The sequence below is a fragment of the Accipiter gentilis genome, chromosome 22, assembly GCF_929443795.1.
Source record: "Accipiter gentilis chromosome 22, bAccGen1.1, whole genome shotgun sequence".
Classification (NCBI taxonomy): Eukaryota; Metazoa; Chordata; class Aves; order Accipitriformes; family Accipitridae; genus Astur; species Astur gentilis.
Genome location: NC_064901.1, coordinates 17,356,878 through 17,376,060, shown reverse-complemented (window position 1 = coordinate 17,376,060; position 19,183 = coordinate 17,356,878). Strand labels below are relative to the sequence as shown.

At 45.0% G+C, this 19,183-nt stretch overlaps 1 protein-coding gene across 5 annotated transcripts in view; it reads right to left on the bottom strand.

Moving 5' to 3' along the window:
- The window catches only part of RGS6 (regulator of G protein signaling 6), a 289,871-nt gene that overhangs the window by 44,055 nt on the left and 226,633 nt on the right, over positions 1 to 19,183 (bottom strand). For all 5 annotated transcript variants that reach the window (XM_049825519.1, XM_049825521.1, XM_049825522.1 and 2 more), the window contains 6 exons: positions 17,448 to 17,529; positions 16,274 to 16,348; positions 15,097 to 15,195; positions 13,957 to 14,018; positions 9,348 to 9,458; positions 5,992 to 6,117 (listed from right to left, as the gene is read on the bottom strand). In XM_049825519.1, the coding sequence (XP_049681476.1) occupies positions 5,992 to 6,117; positions 9,348 to 9,458; positions 13,957 to 14,018; positions 15,097 to 15,195; positions 16,274 to 16,348; positions 17,448 to 17,529 (555 nt within the window). The remainder of the gene's footprint in view (positions 1 to 5,991; positions 6,118 to 9,347; positions 9,459 to 13,956; positions 14,019 to 15,096; positions 15,196 to 16,273; positions 16,349 to 17,447; positions 17,530 to 19,183) is intronic.

Genomic DNA, 19,183 nt, shown 5'->3' with positions numbered 1-19,183 from the left:
CCCTCGGTGAAGAGACCTCTGGGGAAGGGCAGGGGGTTGCTTCTGAGGTACCTTGTAAAACAAAAAATAATTTTAAAACCTGATCAAGAGGCAAAATACGGATGACTCCAGAGACCGAGGGATGACTGTCAGCGTAAGGACAGCGTTGTATCCCCATCTTGGGGGAGGACACGATAACGCTGGCTCGACAGTGAAGTCAGCGAGTGACTATCAGATCGGAACACGAGCACGCTCCTCTCCCGGCCTCGGTAGCTCCATGTGAGTATGCGGTGCACCTCCCGCCTCACATCTCTCACCACTCACAGTCTTATTCCTTTGACCAAGAGGGAAAAAAATACCATTTTAACGTCACAGCTGGGAGGGGGAATGAATGAAAGTAATAGGTATAAATCAACGTGCAGTTCGGACAGGGGAAACATTTACACCTTTGTGTTGCTTAACGGCCACGACCCTCGGTGCGGTGAGCATGGCGTGGCCGAGACCAGCAGAAATCCGTCCTCCGTGGGGCACGCTGGGGATAGATGCCCGTGGGGCACAGTCCTTCGCTAAGGCAGCATTTTCCAAGGAGACCACAGCGTCAGCGTGAACAAGGGCAAGCTGCCCGCTGCCCGACTGGCCTCCTCCTCTCCCAAGCCGCAAGTCCCTCTTTCTGCCACCTTCTACTTTTTCTGGGCCGCGAAACGTCTCTCAGGTTAGGCAGCAAACGAGGTGCCAGCGTGCTGAGGAACGGCAGGGACAGACGCCGGCATCTCACCCCCGGCAGTCAGTCAGTCAGTCAGTCAGTCTGTCTCTCGCAGCCAGGCCGAGCCAGCCCGAAGGCCGCTGTGGCAGCGAAGGGTCGTCCGGCCTGCCCCCCCCCACCCCGGCCGCCATCCCGCCCAGGCGCGGAGCTGCCGTGCCGCCTGCTGGCCAGGCCGGGAGGAGACCTACCGCCCCCGGCAGACCTCCCCGTCCCCCTCGGGAGGGGACACGGGCACACAGACAGACCCACACACACCCCCACAGCCACGGCCACAGCCCCCCCCCCCCCCCCCCCCCCTGCCGTTAGCCGGCAGGCTGCCCCTGGGACGGGACACAGAGGAACAAGGGGCTAAAGGCACAACACCCCCCCCCCCCGCCCTTTCGGTGAGGCTGGGAGCGGTTAGAAAATTTCTGCCTCAATTCCTGCTTTTTAGTTAGCAAACAGGGGGCTTGGGGCGAGGGGAGCTCTGCTTGATACATGTGTTCTCCTCAGTGACCAAACTTTTCCTTTCCTGATGAAACTACCAAAAAAAAAAAAAAAAAAAAAAAAATTGGCAGCAAGTTTCAGCCGTGAGGGGTCACATAAGATATAAACACTTTCTGCAGGTAAAATTCTTTTCCGGAGAACTCGATTTTCAACATATGTTCATCATAATGCACAAAACTCCTGCATTCGCGCACTGGAAGCTTCACGGTGCATTCCTATAAAGCGTCATGTGTTCTCTATTTAGGTCTATAAACAGGTGTGCAGTCTCCTTTCCCTTCGGGTAAAATTCCTGTGTCCCATATTCCCACTTAGTTGTTTCTCCTTCCAGCTGACACTCTTTGAAGTTCGGGGGGGGGGGGGGGGGGGGGGAATAATCAATCCACCAGTTAAGATGAACATCTCGGCTATCTCAAGATGTCTCAGGAGATTTCCAGGTCATAAAAAATGTATAACAACTCTCTGTTGGCTTTTTTTTTTTTTTTTAATTGAAGCTTGGCATTGTGTCTGCTGTATTTTGGGTACTTCAAAAATCAGAGTCAAAACAAATTGTAGATGAAAGATAGCAACAGAGAGGAGAAAGAAAAGAGAGCAAGAAAGAAAGTTAATATAAAAACAGAGAGAAAAATACCCAACTGAAGTTCCTGCTCTCACATAAATAATAGATAGCCAGTAAATAAGTAAGTTACAGGGCTCAGCCAAGCCCAGGAGACTGGTGGACATGATCCTGCAAGTTTATGAGAACACAGAAACACAGCTGGAAGGAGACCCAGGAGGTCACGGAGTCTAGTCTGCTGCTATCTCTGGCAGTGCCTCACTCGAGACCCCCACCGGGACCAATTTTTCTTAGCTAGGAAGATATGGAAATACCCCACCCCAATCAACCCTGTGATTTGAGACTTGCACCACTAGGTAAAAAACCAGAATTTGGTCCCCTTGCTATACCACTGAATTACATTCATTTCAAGGCATTCTCCAGTGCACACTTAATGAAATCTTTTCTAGCACTACGAGGAATTTCCAGGTTTTCCAGTAGTCACTTTCCCCGATCTGCCCCAAGGACAACACAGGGGCCTACAGGACTCTTGCCAGTGTTAACGATGATCCTATTGACATTCCCAAGAGAGAATACATCCCTGCTGCAACAGTTCCCAGATCTCTGGTTAGTTACTGGGAGGAGAGTCCTCCAAAGGTACCTGCAAATGTAATTTTTCTAGCAAGGTGCTAGATGCTTTACCCTCATAAAGTTCCTTATAGCTCCCCAGGGTTTGGGTGGGATGCATCTCACTTAACTGGAGATGTCTACCATGCAGACACTGTCATCTGAATCAGTCTCTCCAGGCTCATACATGGTAGAGAGAGAGACAGGTGCTTTACAGTTAAATTTAGGTGCTTTTATTTTTGTTTCCACTTAAAGCTGAAACAAATCCTTCCCGGGTGATTCACTGACTCATCTTCAGCTTCTCTTCTCTCACTCTAAAGTGAGCCTGGATGATAGAGAAGAAAGCACATGCTTCCAAGCCGCCAACTTAGGTGAGACAGATCCTGACCTTGCTGTTGGGTGTAACTTAAATTTTGTTTGCATCTTTAAGCATCCAGCAGTTGCTTTCCTTTCTGCCACACACTCCTGATGAGAGTTTAGGAGCTTTCTCTGTCACACCTGAACCCTAGAGAGCCCCCTTCTGCTCTCTAGCACCACTGCTAACAATCCATCCTATTCCAGTTTTCTTCATTAATATTTCTGCCTTTACGTCCTGTTGTTATTCAAAGGTTTAAGCAGGCTTGCTAATACCGATCCAATATCAGATAGTAACAATACCACATAAGCCAATACCATGATAATGATACCATAAGAATGACAGCAACGTTCCCACATTAACTAATAATGATACCAGTGTCTTGCAAAAAGGATGCAGGATTTAACCTCCCTACCCAAGCCCACTGACTTGCAGCCTCCCTTCGCTACAAGCCATCTCGCAACCAAAGAGAACGCACGTCAGCGGAAGGAGCAGCTCTGACTGATGGAGGAAGGAGCATGCTTGCCTTCTCTTAATGAAACTTTCTCCATTTTTTGAGTAGGATGAACGTGGGGGACACCCGCTAGTCATAAAACCTGCTGGATTTCATTAGCGCAACCCCAGCTATATTTCAGAAAACCCATTTGAGGAGGATTTCAATACAGTATATTAATTTTGCACTTCATCACTACAATATAATTGCAAATGAGCACCACTGTACCTAAGTGCAGTAAGCATATACAAGTTCAGTACCTGTTCAGCAATAAAATTTCAAGCTCCTTTATGTAATTTAGTAACACTTCCTCATTTATCTTACAAGTTAGCTTTCAGGTTTTTAAAAATAACAAATATAAAAGTGTGTTGATTTTTCACTGTTTTGCTGCTGGCATGCTTTCTATATTTCTCCTTGGACTGGCAAATCTGATGGTCAGTTCCAATGTCATTTAAAGTCACTTTTCGGGGAATTTCCCTTTCAGATCTCGCAGGCTAGCAGACTGCACTAACATGGCAACTGTTCACATGCTTTACTAATGTATTTGATTTTCTAAGTGAAAAAAACCCAACAAAAAACCCACAAACTTGAAGGCTGTGTGATCCAGTCCTTAGCTGGTGTAAACTAAGGACAACTTCAAACCTGCTCACTACCAGCAAAGGCCAAAACCCGACTGAGTGCACGCTCGGCTAACAGCAGATTTCCTCGTCCCGGGAGCAGGCACGGTTCTGCCAGTGAAACGGCGAGCGTTCTGGCCTCTTCTGCCAACGATCACTGGGCCTACTGGAACAGGACTGCCCCAAAGAAAGCACGTAAACTGGTCCCTGTGCCCATCCGTGTGCTGAGACAGCACCAGCAACGAAGCCTCCGCAGCGTAATTCAGACTCTGCAAAAAAAGTGGCTTTTACTGGATACCACTCTATCTAGGGCAGTCAAATTACATTACTGCTGGATCCTTCTGTGTCTCCAGGGGAAGGAGCAGGCGAGGGCCATTGCAGATATCCGTGAAGTGCCTCCGATCTGCTGTACCTTAGTTAAGGACCAAGGTTTCGGAGCCCGTACAAGAGCACAGACTGGCACCAATTCAAACCACCGCCTTCAGCGCAGGCCGGAGGCTGCAGCCTGCCCTGCTGCCAGCCACAAGTCATCCGCCTGCTGCTAACCACCATCTTCCTGCTTCTGCACAAATGCGTGAATGGGGCAGTAAATCTGGCTCTTTGTCACATGCAGGCGAGAGTCTGAACTATAATCTCAGCCACCGAGTAGGAACATCTACCTGTTCAGGCTGCTTCCCCAGCTGGCGCAAGCTCTCTCCTCTCTTCTTGGGACTTTGCAGCACCAAGCAACGAAGGTAGCATTTAAATCCCTGCAATCCTGAACGCTAAGCTCAGTATTTGCCCCGGCCCTGTTTCAAGCATAATCCTGGGAACCCCAGTTTCTCAGAGCTCACTGTAGTATATTTGCTTCTGCTGTTATGGGACCTGTTGTGGTTTGGTTGTATCTGCAGGATACAACAATACACTAGCTCTTCCATGGACCTCACCCTCTCCACAGCAGGAGAGCTGCTTTCCATAAAATGAGCTTCAGGGTTAGGGTTGGAATTAGAGTTAAGATTCAAGACAAGGATGATAAAACCTGTGGCTATATCCCAATTAATGCTAGGACAAGCAGGGGACTCAGATCCTTGCTGCGTAGGCAGGGCTCTGGGTTTAGCTCAGGGTCTATGGGGATATCTAGCTAGACCTCTCTTTGTGTGAGAAGATACCTGGTATCAATAAAGGAAAATAGCTAAATACATTAGTTCTGGGGTATGTAGGGGTGACTAATGAATCCTAAGGAGCTGGCTAGGTGTGAGTTTAGTTAGCACTTAGTTTTGCAGCTGGAAGGGCTGAAGAGATAGACATACTGTTTGAAGAACTGCTACCCCGGAATGAAGCATGCTGTTGGCACTTCCAATGTCTTTTCATGAATTTTGCAATGGGACTATGTCTTGGAACAATGTGCTAGGGCCAGAGATTGGGTTTAGAACAGTGTTACAGACAAGGCCAGAGGGGCTGGATCTTTCTAGGAAAGGTTTTGTCTTCATCTAGTGTTTGTTCACCAAAAAATGGCAAGTTATTACTGCTGCCTATTCCTGCTGTAGTTGAAGTAGCAGAATTGTGCACAACAGATTTATAGTCTCTCAGTCTGATGTAGGATCATGTGGGTGTCCGTGTAACATTTCATAACAGAAGTTTTGTTTTCTTCACAAGATGAGAAGCCAGGTGCTTAGAATCCCCACACAAAGAGAGTGCTATTAAGGCAAGAGTCAAGCTCTTGATTAGTTAGGAGGTGCCAGAACGAAAAGTAGCTCTTGCAAACCTGATTTGGTGAGTGCCAGTACTGCGGCAGTTTTTAGCCACGTGATCACCACGCTGTTTCCCTCACATGACCTGTGCCACAAATACACATGTAAATTCTATATATTGTTAGGGGGCTTAATAGCGATATGCCATGTCTCATCACATTATTACAACTTTGCAAGCCTTTGCATATGATACTTGAAAACACTGGCTCTGCTAAACACTGTTCCTGAGATTACTTACATAGTTATAGCATAGGCATCCGTAGCACAGCTATGAGCCAAATGCTGCCATTCTCAACTTTATTCAAATGGTTGGTTTTAGCAGTTCAAGACAGACCAAGCATTGCATTTCACCTATGCAAGAAAGCAGGATTAGCCCCAATCATTTAGTTCAAGTCAAAAAAGGTTTCACCTGAGGTTTTCTGAACTGAATTCTGATTCCAGGAAACGAAGGAACTGGTCCCGTCCTACTGGGTCCTTCAGCACCTCATCCATGGAGAAACCCCATCTTTTCACACGCTGCTGACTAGGTTCTTTGCTGTTTGGAGAGAGAAGGGAAAAAACAGATGGAATGTGCATTTCTGCCTGCTGTCTGAGCAGCTGCTACTGTTTCTGCTAAGCAGCAAAGGGAGGAAGATTATCAGACGAGGAGATGGTAGGTTTTTTTCCTCAAGCTTTTGCGGAAATACAAGTTAGCAAATAACATACAAAAAGAAGCTATAAAGACCAGGGTCATCATTAAAGCAACCATACTATCCAGGTGCTACACACACAGCAAAATGAGAGACACAGTGAATGATATGATTTTCAGAGTAATTTCTGGTACGTTTCACGTAAAGAACAGCATACCATACTTGTATGATTATTCATTACACACTTCTGATATATCTCCTCAGATGTACCTTGGGATTTCTTATAAGTCAAGGCAGAAATTTACCAGCAGTGTTCCCTGGGCCACTGGTGAGCTCCAGAGCATCTCCTTACGTCCCACACAGTGCTGGCTGGTCACTTGGAACTGGCTTCAGATTTTCAGTTCCACATTTGCATTAAAAAAGCAGTTTCACTAAGAAGCAGTGCAGACAAGATTTCTAAAAATGATTACTGGTTTGTGGTCTTTTATGTTTCAGTCCCTCTGATTTTTGGATGCCTAAGTCTTGCAAGACTAAAAAGCATCTCCCTCCTCCCCTCCATGATAATCAGACTCTTATTTTGTGTCTCAGCTGGGACACTGAGACACAGAGGCACCCAAAATCAGTAACAACCTTTCTCCTAAATTATCTATACAACCCCACTTACATAAGCTGTTGTTTGAATTGCCAGACATGTTGCAGAGATGCCTATGGGGAGAGGCAGTGCCTGGGATCACAACAAGGATCCTATGAGACAGTCCGCATCAGACCGTAATCTGGGCTCACAAAGTGTTTGAAAGCTTCTGGTGTGATGGCGTCATACTATGAGACAACCATTAAAATACAGCTCAGCTGCTCACATTTGTGACAGTAGAGCCATTGTTAACAGTACATATCTATTAAACTACATGTCTTGTCATGTCCACAGTGATTCCTAATCCTGGAGCCTTAGGGGACAGTGGCGATCTGCGCTGAAGACAAATAAGCCAAAGGGGTAAATAAAATGTCCGCTTTGATTTCCTCTTGGTGTAAAGACTAAGCAAAATTGATGAGCATGTCCTCACTTGAAGTGCAGAGTACTCGGGATGGCTCCTCCTGCACTCACCCAGGAGCCAGCAGTGCTGCGGACAAGGGCACAGATGCCAGCCTGGACACGGGGACATGAAAACCACGTTTGTGCAGAGCTATGCCCGAGCTCAGCTCGGGGAATTTCCTGCTGAATCCAGAGATCTGTAGCTGCTCTCCTTGCTTCTGCACAATGTTCTAGCACGAACGAAAAGGCCAAAGCGCTGCCTAAAACTGAAGACTTTCTGTGGCGTTTCCTGGGTGCCATGAAGGATGAACTGTAGCGGCACAGGGCTGTCCATTCTCAGCAGCTGGCCTTACCATTAGAAGTGAGAGGCTCTTTGTTTTCCTGAGCAAGGGCTCTGCTCTCCTAACTGAGGAAACGGCTTTGCAGGCAACACAAGGGCTACCGCAGCTCTCGGGGATCATTTAATTATTCATGCAAGTTGCAACTAGATGCAGATGCAGTGAGTTCTCTTACAATCAAGAATAAAATGGAAATACAGAGCTGTTTGTTCTTCCATCTCCCAACAATACAACTTTCTCTTTTTCATCAGCAGGAGAATCGCCTTCCTTAACTCTGAAATCACAGCAGAAGCCAAGCATTTATTTTAAATTCCTATAAAGGCCATGACATCAGGTTTATTGTATTCTTCAGGGACACAGACATTTTTCCAGGATTTGCAGCTACCTCAACAGATGCAGAAATAATGGATGCCTGGATTACTTTGTGGGTGGGGGTTCCCCCAGAGAAGTATTTTGCAGGGGCTGTGTCTGGTTCTAGCCCTTCTAGGGAGGATGGAGAAAACAAGAGAAACTGACTAAAAAGGAAATCCAGAAAATTAAAATTATGTGAAGAGGAGCAGAGATTTGGGAACAAATAGATTTCTGTGACTACTGAAGATACAGGTTAAAACATCTTTCACATCCCACACCACATGATTTTTAAACAGGGAAATAACTTGCCCTTTTCCTGGAACATTGTTTCGCTATGAATTGGCTTTCTTAGGCTGGTAATATCTTAAACTTTACATTATTATTCAAGAACAGACAGGATTAGATTTGGCATTCTCTTTTCAAAGATTTGCTAAAGTGAATTCCCAGTTCAGATTTGGTGCTGAACAGCAGCAGCTAAACACTAGGAGAAGCTGCTGAGCACTCACAGTAGCTGGCCACAGGATGTGAGCGAGCAGTGAAGTTGATCTGTGGCATGGTGATTCCATTCAAACCTGCTGCAATAGCTGCTAGGCATGGAGGCAGGCAGGACAATTCTAGCCCCACTGCGAGGGCTGTGGATAGTCTGTGATGACAAGAGATGTAGACACTGGCCAGACTTTCCTTGCACCAGCATCACAGGGGCAAAAAATTATCTAAATTGCAGTGCTGTGCCTTTTTTTTTTTTTTTTTTTTGTGGACAAACTGTCTGAAGTGCAAGGCGTTGGAGGTCCTTCAGTCATTCCTCTTCCTTTTCATCTATTAGATGCCGTAACAGAGACAAGCCAGTTTATTCACTAACAGGTGAGGCCCAAACTCGCTTTGTCGATCTATTATAATTCTGACCTGCCAAAGTCTCACCCATTACGTGTGAGCGACACTCCTCTGGCTCCTGTGCCAAACCCACCTCCATGCAGCGGGAACGGCCACTGCCCTATAACCAATCCTATTCTGCCAGCAGCATCTTTCATGGGGTCCCAGGACAGGAGCAGGGCTGGAGCACTGCAGCTGGGGGAGGACCAGAGAGCAAGCTCTCAAGGGTCAAAGGCGATGTGCTGGAACAAGTACCTCTTAGCAGTATCCTGTATCTGTGGATTCTTAGATCTGATTCTATGCATGTCCTTGACAGGCATGAGAACATCCATTACCTGACTTACAGATTACCACACATCAAGTCATATGGAAGTGGAAGGGCTGAGTAATTCGCAGAAGCGATAAAGCATAAGCTCCTGTTTAAACTTTAGCTATGTACTTGTAAAGTTACAGACATCCAACTTCCTATCCAAACAGGACAGTGGGAAGAGCATACAAACAAAATGGCAAGACAACTCTAACATTACTTAAAACTACCAATTCTTACCTCATTTCAATGTCCCACAATGCTGTGTCATCACTTATCCAGGGATTGGAAGGCTCAGCGGGAGTTATAAAGGGGTCATATTCCACATACTGCTCTGTGTAGGCTATTAAACTGACAGATATAAAAAAAGAGAAAAAAAAAAAAGAAAGAAAGAAAAAAAAAAAGAATCAGGGCCTGAATGTTCAGTCACCTGTCAGAGAGGTACAGAGAGGTACAGCTTTTTTTTTCTTCCCTTTTTTTTTTGTGTGTGTGTGTGTGCGTGCTTCTTTTTATTTTTTTAGTGATTAGTCAGTTTCTCAGCAACCACAGGAGTCCTTTTTCCCAGGGATGGTGCATGCAAGGATTTCTCTGCAAGCACCCACCAGCTTACTGCAGTATTTTCCTCAAGTTCATCTCTGTTGAGACGCCCACAAAATGCCCGATGAGGCAACAACTGGATTGCTATGGTAGGACTTCCCCCAGAGAGCCAGGGGATGACTACGAAGCACGTGTCCTCCTCTTCATTTGTTGCACGTTGCTACTGCCTCTTGCCCTTTTGGTTTTTGCAGACTTCTGCACCTACTTAACTTTATGTGTTATGAGTAACTCATCTAAATAGGGTCATGTGCTGTAGCTAAGAATGTACTTAAATCTTTGGAGGATCACAGTCCTGAGCATCAAAGCTTCAGGCTATAGATCATTGTTTTGTTACATTCTTATACCACTTACGCCTAATGGCACTATTGTAAAATACTTCAACAGTAGCTTATAATAATTAACTTAGAATGTAGTAAATTATATGCATGTTGGAAAAACACCTGGCCTTTATACTGGCTTGCTTCGTGACGAGTCAGATAAGACATATAGCCTCTAATCCTCACTAGGATGACATTCAAAAGAGCTTCCTGGCAAAAGGACTCCATCTGCTTGCATAAGTGATTCAGGAATTCCACTGGGGTTGGGGCTAGGGGCGCGTTTTTACAAAAGAAAGACAGCATATATGAAATAAATCAAAAGAAATTTGTCCTAGTCTATATTGGAAATACTCTAAGGCACTTTTTAATTTTTTTGCCTAGGTCTGCCAAGTAATTAACTAAGTTAATTGAGTCTCATCACACTGAACAACTAATCTACTTGCACTGTGATTGTCCATGCTAAACTTTACCTCTGGTCTTCCACATTTTGGAAAGGCAGGAGAATGAAAAGACCCTGTGAAACAAAGGGTCACAAAAGGCAGAAAGTTTGCCTGACCTGCTCTACAGTAATTATTTCTTTTTGTTTGTCCTAGCTCTTATCATGAGGCATTAAAATCATACACTTTTGTAACCACAGCAGGTTCCCATTGCCCCTCAGGGCACTCAGGGCTGTCTCATCTCATTTCATTAATTACATTTCATGACTGCTGTGGGTCAAGGGTTGGAGGAAGGGAGCAGCGTCCAATTTCAGAGAGCAGCAGCAATCCCTGAGACATCAATGAGAGAAAGGGTTGGTTAAAAAAAACCCAACAAAAAGGATCAATCAGGAGATACCTGCTGTGAAACTTGAATTGCTCCTAATAAAATAATAAGAAGGCATCAGAGGTGCTAGTAGAAGTACTAGCAAAAATAAAAGGGGAAAAAACTAAATTAAATGAAACAAGAGGGAATTGCTAAGCACATTTTGCTGATTCAGTATAATGACAGCAGCGGAATTGTTGCCTCATTGTCTAAAGGAGGCTACAGGCGGGGCACTCCTAAGGGAAAGCATTTCTGACAAAATGCAAACCTGGATTTCTGGCCTTTCAGGTGATGCACTGTAATTCTGGTAGAAGAGGTGGTGGGAAGAGTTCACTGTAGGGTGCAGAGCTTGCCTTGAGAACCCAACTGTCTCGCAGTCAGGGAGCCCTGCTGAGCCTTCACAGTAACTCTGAGGAGCTGAGAGGATAGTACAGATTTTCATCTAGGGAGCTGGGGTTGCTTCTGCTAGGAAGATGCTCCGGTTTTCCCCAGCCATTTCTGTGACGCCACATGTAGTGGGATTGCACTAACACTGCACGATGCAGTCAGGGAAAACAGTAGGTAGAATATATTGATAGTTTTTCTCAACAGTTCTCAAATCTCATTGCCAAATCCTAAACCTGACAGCGTACAGGTCCCAACTGGGGAGAAAGGATGTGGAAGAAAGGAGAAGAAAACGGTTTCCAATGTGCCTGGTGCAGCTGATGGGTGCCTGCTCCCACAGTTGGTGCAGATCTACTCTTGGAAGGGCAACAGGGAGGAGCGGGAAGAAAATGGTTAGTAGTGGGCACTGCGGATAACCTTGAGGGAGCTGGGGATAACCTTTTGAGAGCCTTTCCATTCCTCTTCTGCTGGACAAGGGCTATCCCATAGAATAGCATGCATTCATGGAAAATGTATGTGGTTGGTCACCACTAGTAATTTATATCTTATTCCTATAACAGATTAGACAGCAGCTTGTTTCCCCCACCACCCCCTGCCTTATTTGCTCATCATTACTTCCCTTGTCCTGCCTGAAATTGCCTTTGTGCTGTACTGAAAAAATGGCAGGTGGTGCCGCTGTCAGGCTTGGCTGTCGAAAGGAGCGTGCCAAGAAGTTGTCTCCTGCAGCCTGATCTGACACACCATCACTTAAACTAGTCTCAAATCGGGGCCCAGCCTGAAAAGTGACTTGCTAATAATGGGCACCTCCTTACACAGCAGATTTGTTCCTGGCATTTGTATTCAGTGTTTTACATTGGGCTTTCAGGCCGCACAGGTTTTTATTTCAGGCAATTGTTCAACTTGGGTCACCCACATTAATTCCTCCTCACCTATCCCCACCCCTGTCAAGCCACTGGACTCATCAGCCCCTCTCCTTCCCTCCCCACCTGCTCCGTGGTGCTCCACATCCAGGCTGCGCATCCCACCACTCAGCACCAAGCCCTGCGACCCTCCAGCAACGCTGCCACCCAAAGTCACCACAGAACTGAACCCTTCTTCGCTTCTTGTGATATAAATACCACAACTATGATATTAAGTCTTTATAAATTCAAAATGAAACTTTCAAAACAGTAGAAAAGAACTTTTTGATTGTTCTCATTTTATTTACTTTTCTCCTGGTTATCAATTTGCACAGGTTTTGATAGCAACATTTTCTTAACCAATTTGGGACCAAAAAAAAAAAAAAAAAAAAGAAAAGAGGAAAAAAGAAAAGCCCTTTCAAACCTGGAAATTTTTCTGTCCAGTTTTCCTGAAAACTAATAGGGTTTTTTTGGCATTGACAATGTTACATTTATAATGTCAGTAGCTCCTCATAAACTTGAACAACAGGTATGTTATGTGGACAGGATTTGATGTTCACAGGTGAATGAGTTTTACTGAGTCTATCTTATTGAATAAATACCTACCCTAGAAAAAATTCAAGCAAACCAGATCTGCTTGCTTGTAAATTACCAGCCTGGAAATTATTACTGTCTCAGTATATTAAAGTCATTGTAAGTAAATTCAGTACATAATAACGTTTTTTGGTAAAGCACAAATCTATCTTCTTAATAAAAAAAACTACCAGAAAGCCCAAAACCTAAATATGAATGTGCTAATTTCAATTGTACAATACAGTGTATGCAGGATTTCAGGGAGCCTCTGAATATTTTCTATTTAATTGGATAAATTTTCATTTTAATTGTTAAACTTTATGAGCCAATAGGAACTTACTTTGGGGCTCTCACCATTTAATTTGCCTAGTTTAGTACACACATGCTAATTACAGGTGCAGGCACTGCAAAGCACATTTCACAGGGTAATCTGGTTTTAATTTGCTTAAATAAAAATTCCTCTATTATTTCTCTACAAGGCACCAGCCTTTATCATGTTCCTCACGTTCAACACAGTTTTGCTCCAAGAGCAATGTTACCGAAGAGCATGCCAATCCCTACATTTGTCTCTGCGATTCCCCTGCAAATGTGCATAACTTACAAGTATCTGAGTAAAGGAGCTGTCATTCTCAATTAAATTTGAGCTTGTTCCTTACCTGTTCATACTTTCCCACCAGAACTAAATATTCTGCAAATCAAATTGTGCCTTGATTTGCCTCTGTGAGAAATCCACCTCTTAAAACGCTGCCTTGAGTAGTCCAGGTAGAACCCCAGGGTTTCACATGTACCAGTGGGAGCAGAAACTGGTCCTACAACCCCAGTATGAACATAGACATGAACACCACGTGCGACAAGACACAAACGCAGCTCCTTCCCCAGAACTGTGCCAGACTAACAAGAGATAAGCACTGAGAGTTCACCCACAAAAGAAAAAAGGGTATTTTCAAATTGAAACAGGAATGACTTTTCTGTAAATAAACTCTATGGCTGTGAGGGGGTGGGAAACAAAAGTACTGCAAGGGTTCTTTCTTTTGTGAATAATACTCCTTTTGCTTTTACAGTACGACAGCATCCTCATTTTTCACCTACTTTTTCTCAGTGGCAGAAGAGCGAGCGTCAGTGGTCAGCAGACAGGCAGCGCAGCCGGTCAAGGAGGGGGAAGGATTGATGCACAGAAAGGGGACCAGCCTTTGTGCATTCCTGCCTGCTCTCTGTTTCTGGAAATGCCAAACTTGAGATGAGGAAAGAAGGGGAAATCATGCAAACGGGAACACTCACCTTTCTGCTACTTTAGACATCTTTAAACAATGCCTCTCTATCTGCACGTTCAGAAAAGTTATCTGAGGAGAGAGGTGACAAGGACATTAACAATCTAGGAGCTCTAGAGCATGCATTGATCATATCCCAACATGCTATTGATTTCTCTTTCCAAACAGCTTGAAAGTAACTCAGAAGGAAATGGGACCCTTCCCTAGGTATTAGAAGAAGCTTATTAACTGCTTCCAACAGGAGTCTCCATTTCCTATAGCAAAGCCCCAGGGGAATCTTCAGAACACATAATTAAAAGTAGGAAAGGCACATATTTGGGGTCGAGGTTCCTAGACTATTCAGGCCGCAATATGATCCCCTTTTTACACCACACTCCTCTCTCCCATTTCTCTGACTGGCATCACAAGAGCAATAACCATTTTACAGCACATTTGCACTCTGCTATGAACTAGTTCTTCACAGTACTCTGCAGCCTATGTTGCCTATGATGGAAACAGCTCAAGAAATCTAGTGTTCAGGTTTAGTTCAGACCACCGCCCTAAAACTGACTGCCTAAGAAACATGTTTAAAGCTGACTTTACTAAAATGCTGACCTAGCGATTCCTGCCTGTACTTCAATGAGTGCTGCTTGTTGCAGGAAAGCAATTGCAAGGGAGAGCTCCCTGTGCCAGGGCAAGGATGTGCGAGTTGGCTGGCTGTTCCTTGGAGTGATTGTGCAAATAACTTTTTCCCAGTTCCTTAAAAGCTCTGTACAGTCTAACAGTCATGCACCAAACGATGCCTTTCCTCACTTCCCATCCCCAGCCTGCACCCCAGTACACTGGCTTCTTCCCCCCAGTCTTTGTCACTGCCCACTTTTCAGATATCCTCAGTGATCTGGAAATTCATCCGTCTACTGGCCCACAGAGAGAATAATACTAGATTCAAAGGTCAGTATTACCCATAATAGGTATCATCATACAACCACAGTGCTCAATTAATATATATAACTTTAAATACTTCCTACTTTACATAAAGCATATGAGGATCAAGGACAGGTAACGCATACAGTTGGTTTCGCTGATATCTCCATAACTTTATATGCTTTTTTTTTTTTTTTTTTTGCAGCTAACAGTTCTCAGAAGAGTTGCCGTATAGCCATCTACTTACTTGTTTCCGGAAATCCTCTTTTGTAGTTTTGCGTACAGGTTGGGAGGGTACGTGTACGGGGCTTTGGGGCTGAGACTCCTCTGTAACCCCATATACTGACTGTGAGGAACCAATAAACAAACAGAAGAGATTATGGCATTTTTCTGTTATGCAATGAGGAAAAAGCTCAGTATGCAGAACAGTAAGGTAACAAGCCAGCAATTTCCTACTGTTTATAGCCACACAGGTCAATAATCATTTAGCCTAGAGCAAAATTTACAGATCAGACTGTGCTTGCAGGCGCCTGCACTTGGAAGGTCTGCAGGCACGTTAAGAAAAGGGATAATTTTAAATGTTAAAATGCAGCTGATAATTTTTAGGAGCTCTGAGGGCTGAGTGTGTCAACGCTTGCAGGATGAATGCTGGAAATGGTCACTGTGGTGAACCAAGCAGAGAAAGAAAAGAAGAGAACCTAATCCTATGCCATTTTCTTCCACTTGGTTTAATCTCTTGTTGTAAAACTACGCGTTGAAGAAAGAGCTTAACCAGGTGCCAGTGAGTCAGGTTCAAATGAACCTCTCGAAATGAAAACCTGCAGATTGACTTGTAGCCATTCATTTTCAGGACAGAGACCTGCACCGAAAGCAATCTCAGTCACCCTTTCATTTAGTGCTTTTGCTTTTTATTTAACATTTGTAAGAGACTTGTGAATAGCTCTGCTACAATTTAGCTTCCAATGGAAGTTCGGGAGTCTGGTGTCACCCCCAAAACCAATATATACACAGAAGAGCTAAAACTTGCTGGAAGTCAAAGGCACCCACATTGCTAATGGTCCAGCCTTTGAAATTATTAAGGTGAGTAAACAGGTCTGAAAAATCTGTGCCCAAATAATTTCTGAAAATGGGACCTCGGTGCATTTGCCAATTGCTTTTAATTTTATGGGAGTGCAGAGCCAGCAGACATCTGGGACACAGAGCTCCTTAATGCCCTTCTCAGCTACATCAGTCACCCAGCCTGTACCGCTCTGTTGGCAAAATGGGAATAGCAAATTCACGGATTAGAACAAAACGGAACTGATATTTGCAAAACACTTTTTTTGGTTCCTATTGGGAAACCCTGGTATACTGTAGGTGTCAAGCGTGATTTGCATTTAAAAAAATCCAACAAAACCAAAACCAAACCAGAAAATCAAACTGACCTTTTTCACCTTCTGTGGGTTTTTCATACGACGACACTTTCTAATGTCCATTTCTGTGGTGTTCACACAGCCCGGCTGAAAAGAGATGGTAATCATATTACTCCTCTGTTTACAACCCACGTGCTGCCTTACTTTTCTAAAATATACAATTAGATCTTGTCCAAAATTCTTTCCTGAAGTTTGTGTCCCATAAGTTATGCTTGCTAAACAAGAGACTGCGTATACCAAAGTCGGCAACTCAGCATCAAATCCATTTGCTCATAACTTTGGCACCAAAAGGAAATCTCTCAGCTAAGAGCAGAGCTTTTCCTATGAATTCTGAGCCAAACCAGGTAAGCTGCTTTTCTTTTGTATATGCAATAAATAATCTTCAAAACTTCATGTTTATCGTGTATTTCCATATTGGGTCTGGCTAAGATGGAGTTAATTTTCCCCATAGCAGCCCTCATAGTGCTGTGCTTTGTATTGGTAGCTAGAAAGGAGTTGATAACACACCAGTGCTTTGGCTACTGCTGAGAAGTGCTGGCACAGCATCAAGGCTGTGTCTCCAACACTTCCCCCTCACCAGTAGGCTGTGGGTGGGCAAGATCTTGGGAACGGACATAGCCAGGAGACCTGACTCAAACTGACCAAAGGAACATTCTATAACATGTGACGTCTGCTCAGCAATAAAAGCTAAGAGAAAGGAGGAGGGGGCGGCATTCGTTATTATGACATTTGTCTTCTGGAGCAACCGCTGTGCATACTGAAGCCCTACTTCCCAGGAAGTGGCTGGACATTGCCTGCTGATGGGAAGTAGAGAATAAATCTTTTGTTTTCCTTTGCTTTTGCTCTATTAAACTGCCTTTATCTTGACCCATGAGGGTTTTTTCCATCTTATTCCCCCCCCCACCCCCATCCTGCTGAGGAGGGGACTGATAGAGCAGCTTGGTGGGTACTTGGCATCTAGCCAAGGTCAACCCACCACAATTTCCAAATCAATACTTCCACGCATGCACAAGCCCAGAATGTCTAAAATAATCTTGTAGACACTTGGCTTGTTTTGAACTGCGAGCAAAATCCATGTGGTGACTTTCAAAGCAATGTCTTTGTGCAATACATGGCGCAGTGTTTACTAGCATTAAAACTTTCCTGTCAAAACTTGGAAAGTCTCATCATTCAAAAAGAGCTTTACCACAGGCCTGTGCACATCCCAGAATGCTCTTTCCTGGCTGTCCAAAATCTTTCTTTCTGTTTTATCCTTTTTCCTGTCAATTCTGAAAACAAAAGCATAAACATATGAGTCAACATACAAGTAATGCTTTCCTCTTTGTTACACTTCCTAACTGGAGTTTTAACCCCACGATAAAAAAAATCCAAAATCCACTTTTTGTCCAGCAATGTCACGCTCCTGCTTGCAAGGCCATGTGCCATGAACAAAATATCACTGATGTTTGCTCCAATATGTGTCAAAAGAGATTTTCCTATTAAGGTGGAAAATTTATTTTAACATCTGCTTTTTCATCTGGTGAGGAAAACAACCTTTCCTGATACTCTGTTCCCAGACCCTGATTAGGCAAGCTGCGGGAGTTCATGTTTGGCTTTGGCTCCATCAGGAGGCCCACCAGGACCTCTTTACTCCAGGTGAAGCTCTTGGCTAGTGCTGGACAGAGGTCCACATCAGGACGTCCCGTTGCACCCCAGTGCCCCAGAAGCACCGCTGGTATGACCAGAGATTGTGAAAGGGCAGCTATCCCGGGTGGTTCAGGCAGAAATAGCACAGGCAGCACTTGGGGTCACCCTCCTTAGGGCTCTGCTTGCCTGCCCCGGCGTTGGCAGAGCACGGGGTGACAGCACAGGCGACCGGAGCCAAGCTTGCTGCGTGGCCCCGTGCAAGCCAGCGCTCACCCAAGAGACATGCAACTGCGCCAGCACAACTGCAACTCGATAATTTCAGCCCTGACGCAGCCGGTGAATTGACTCAAAGCACACAGATCAAAGGCCGCCAGAGGTTGTTCAAAGCAACCGTTCCCTTATCTCTCAGCAGCATTGAGCAATGCATGTCTGGTGCTTCACTCCCGTGCTCAGCTCTACACATGAACACAGCAAAGTCCCCACCGGCTTGCAAGATCTACCTGCAGAGAGACTGGATGAGGCACAGGAAAGGAGGAACCGCTTTTGCCTTCAGAGCACTTTTGAAAAGCTGACAGTGTCCCTGTGCTGCGTTCCTGCAATGCCGCCACCCGGGAAAATCAAAGCAGTGAGGAAAAAACCCACGCGAGCTGGGATTCCTGACCATCAGGTTCTCCCCTCTCCTGTTTTTCTTTTGGCGGGGCAGTGATCCTTGGCTAAGTCTGTGCTAGAAAGGTACCAAGGGGATAGAAAAAAGGGGACTGAAACTGAAGTTTCTGAACACCCCTCCCCACAAAAAGTCCGAGCCCTCCAAAGTTCAGTATCGCTCTCTGAATATCTCCCCTGCAAGGCTGAGATGAGAAATCAGCTTTGCACAGGCTCTGTCCCCTCTGCCAGACAGCAGTCGCTGCACTGCGCTGAGGAGCAAACGCGGACACCCAGCCCAAACCCTCTTTTTTCTCGGCAAGCCCTTCGTGCGTGGCCAAAGGGGAAGGTGAAGTCTTCTGCCAACCTCACACCCCACAGCACACACAAACTGGAGGGACTCTTTGGAGGTTCCATGAATTGCCTTCGCGGGTGCTTTGTGCTGAACCCAGGTTCTTGGCTCAAATCCCCAAACTTACTGATAACTCAGTATTTCACATTTTGAACTACGAAGACACAACATAATTAGATGCTCCGTGGCTGCAGTTTTTGAGCAATGTAGGTACAGCAATGGAAGTCCTGTGTGCAAATGAAGACGTGGAAGGCAGAGCAGAACTTGATAAGCCAGAGGAACGTTTTCAGGTATTTTTGTTT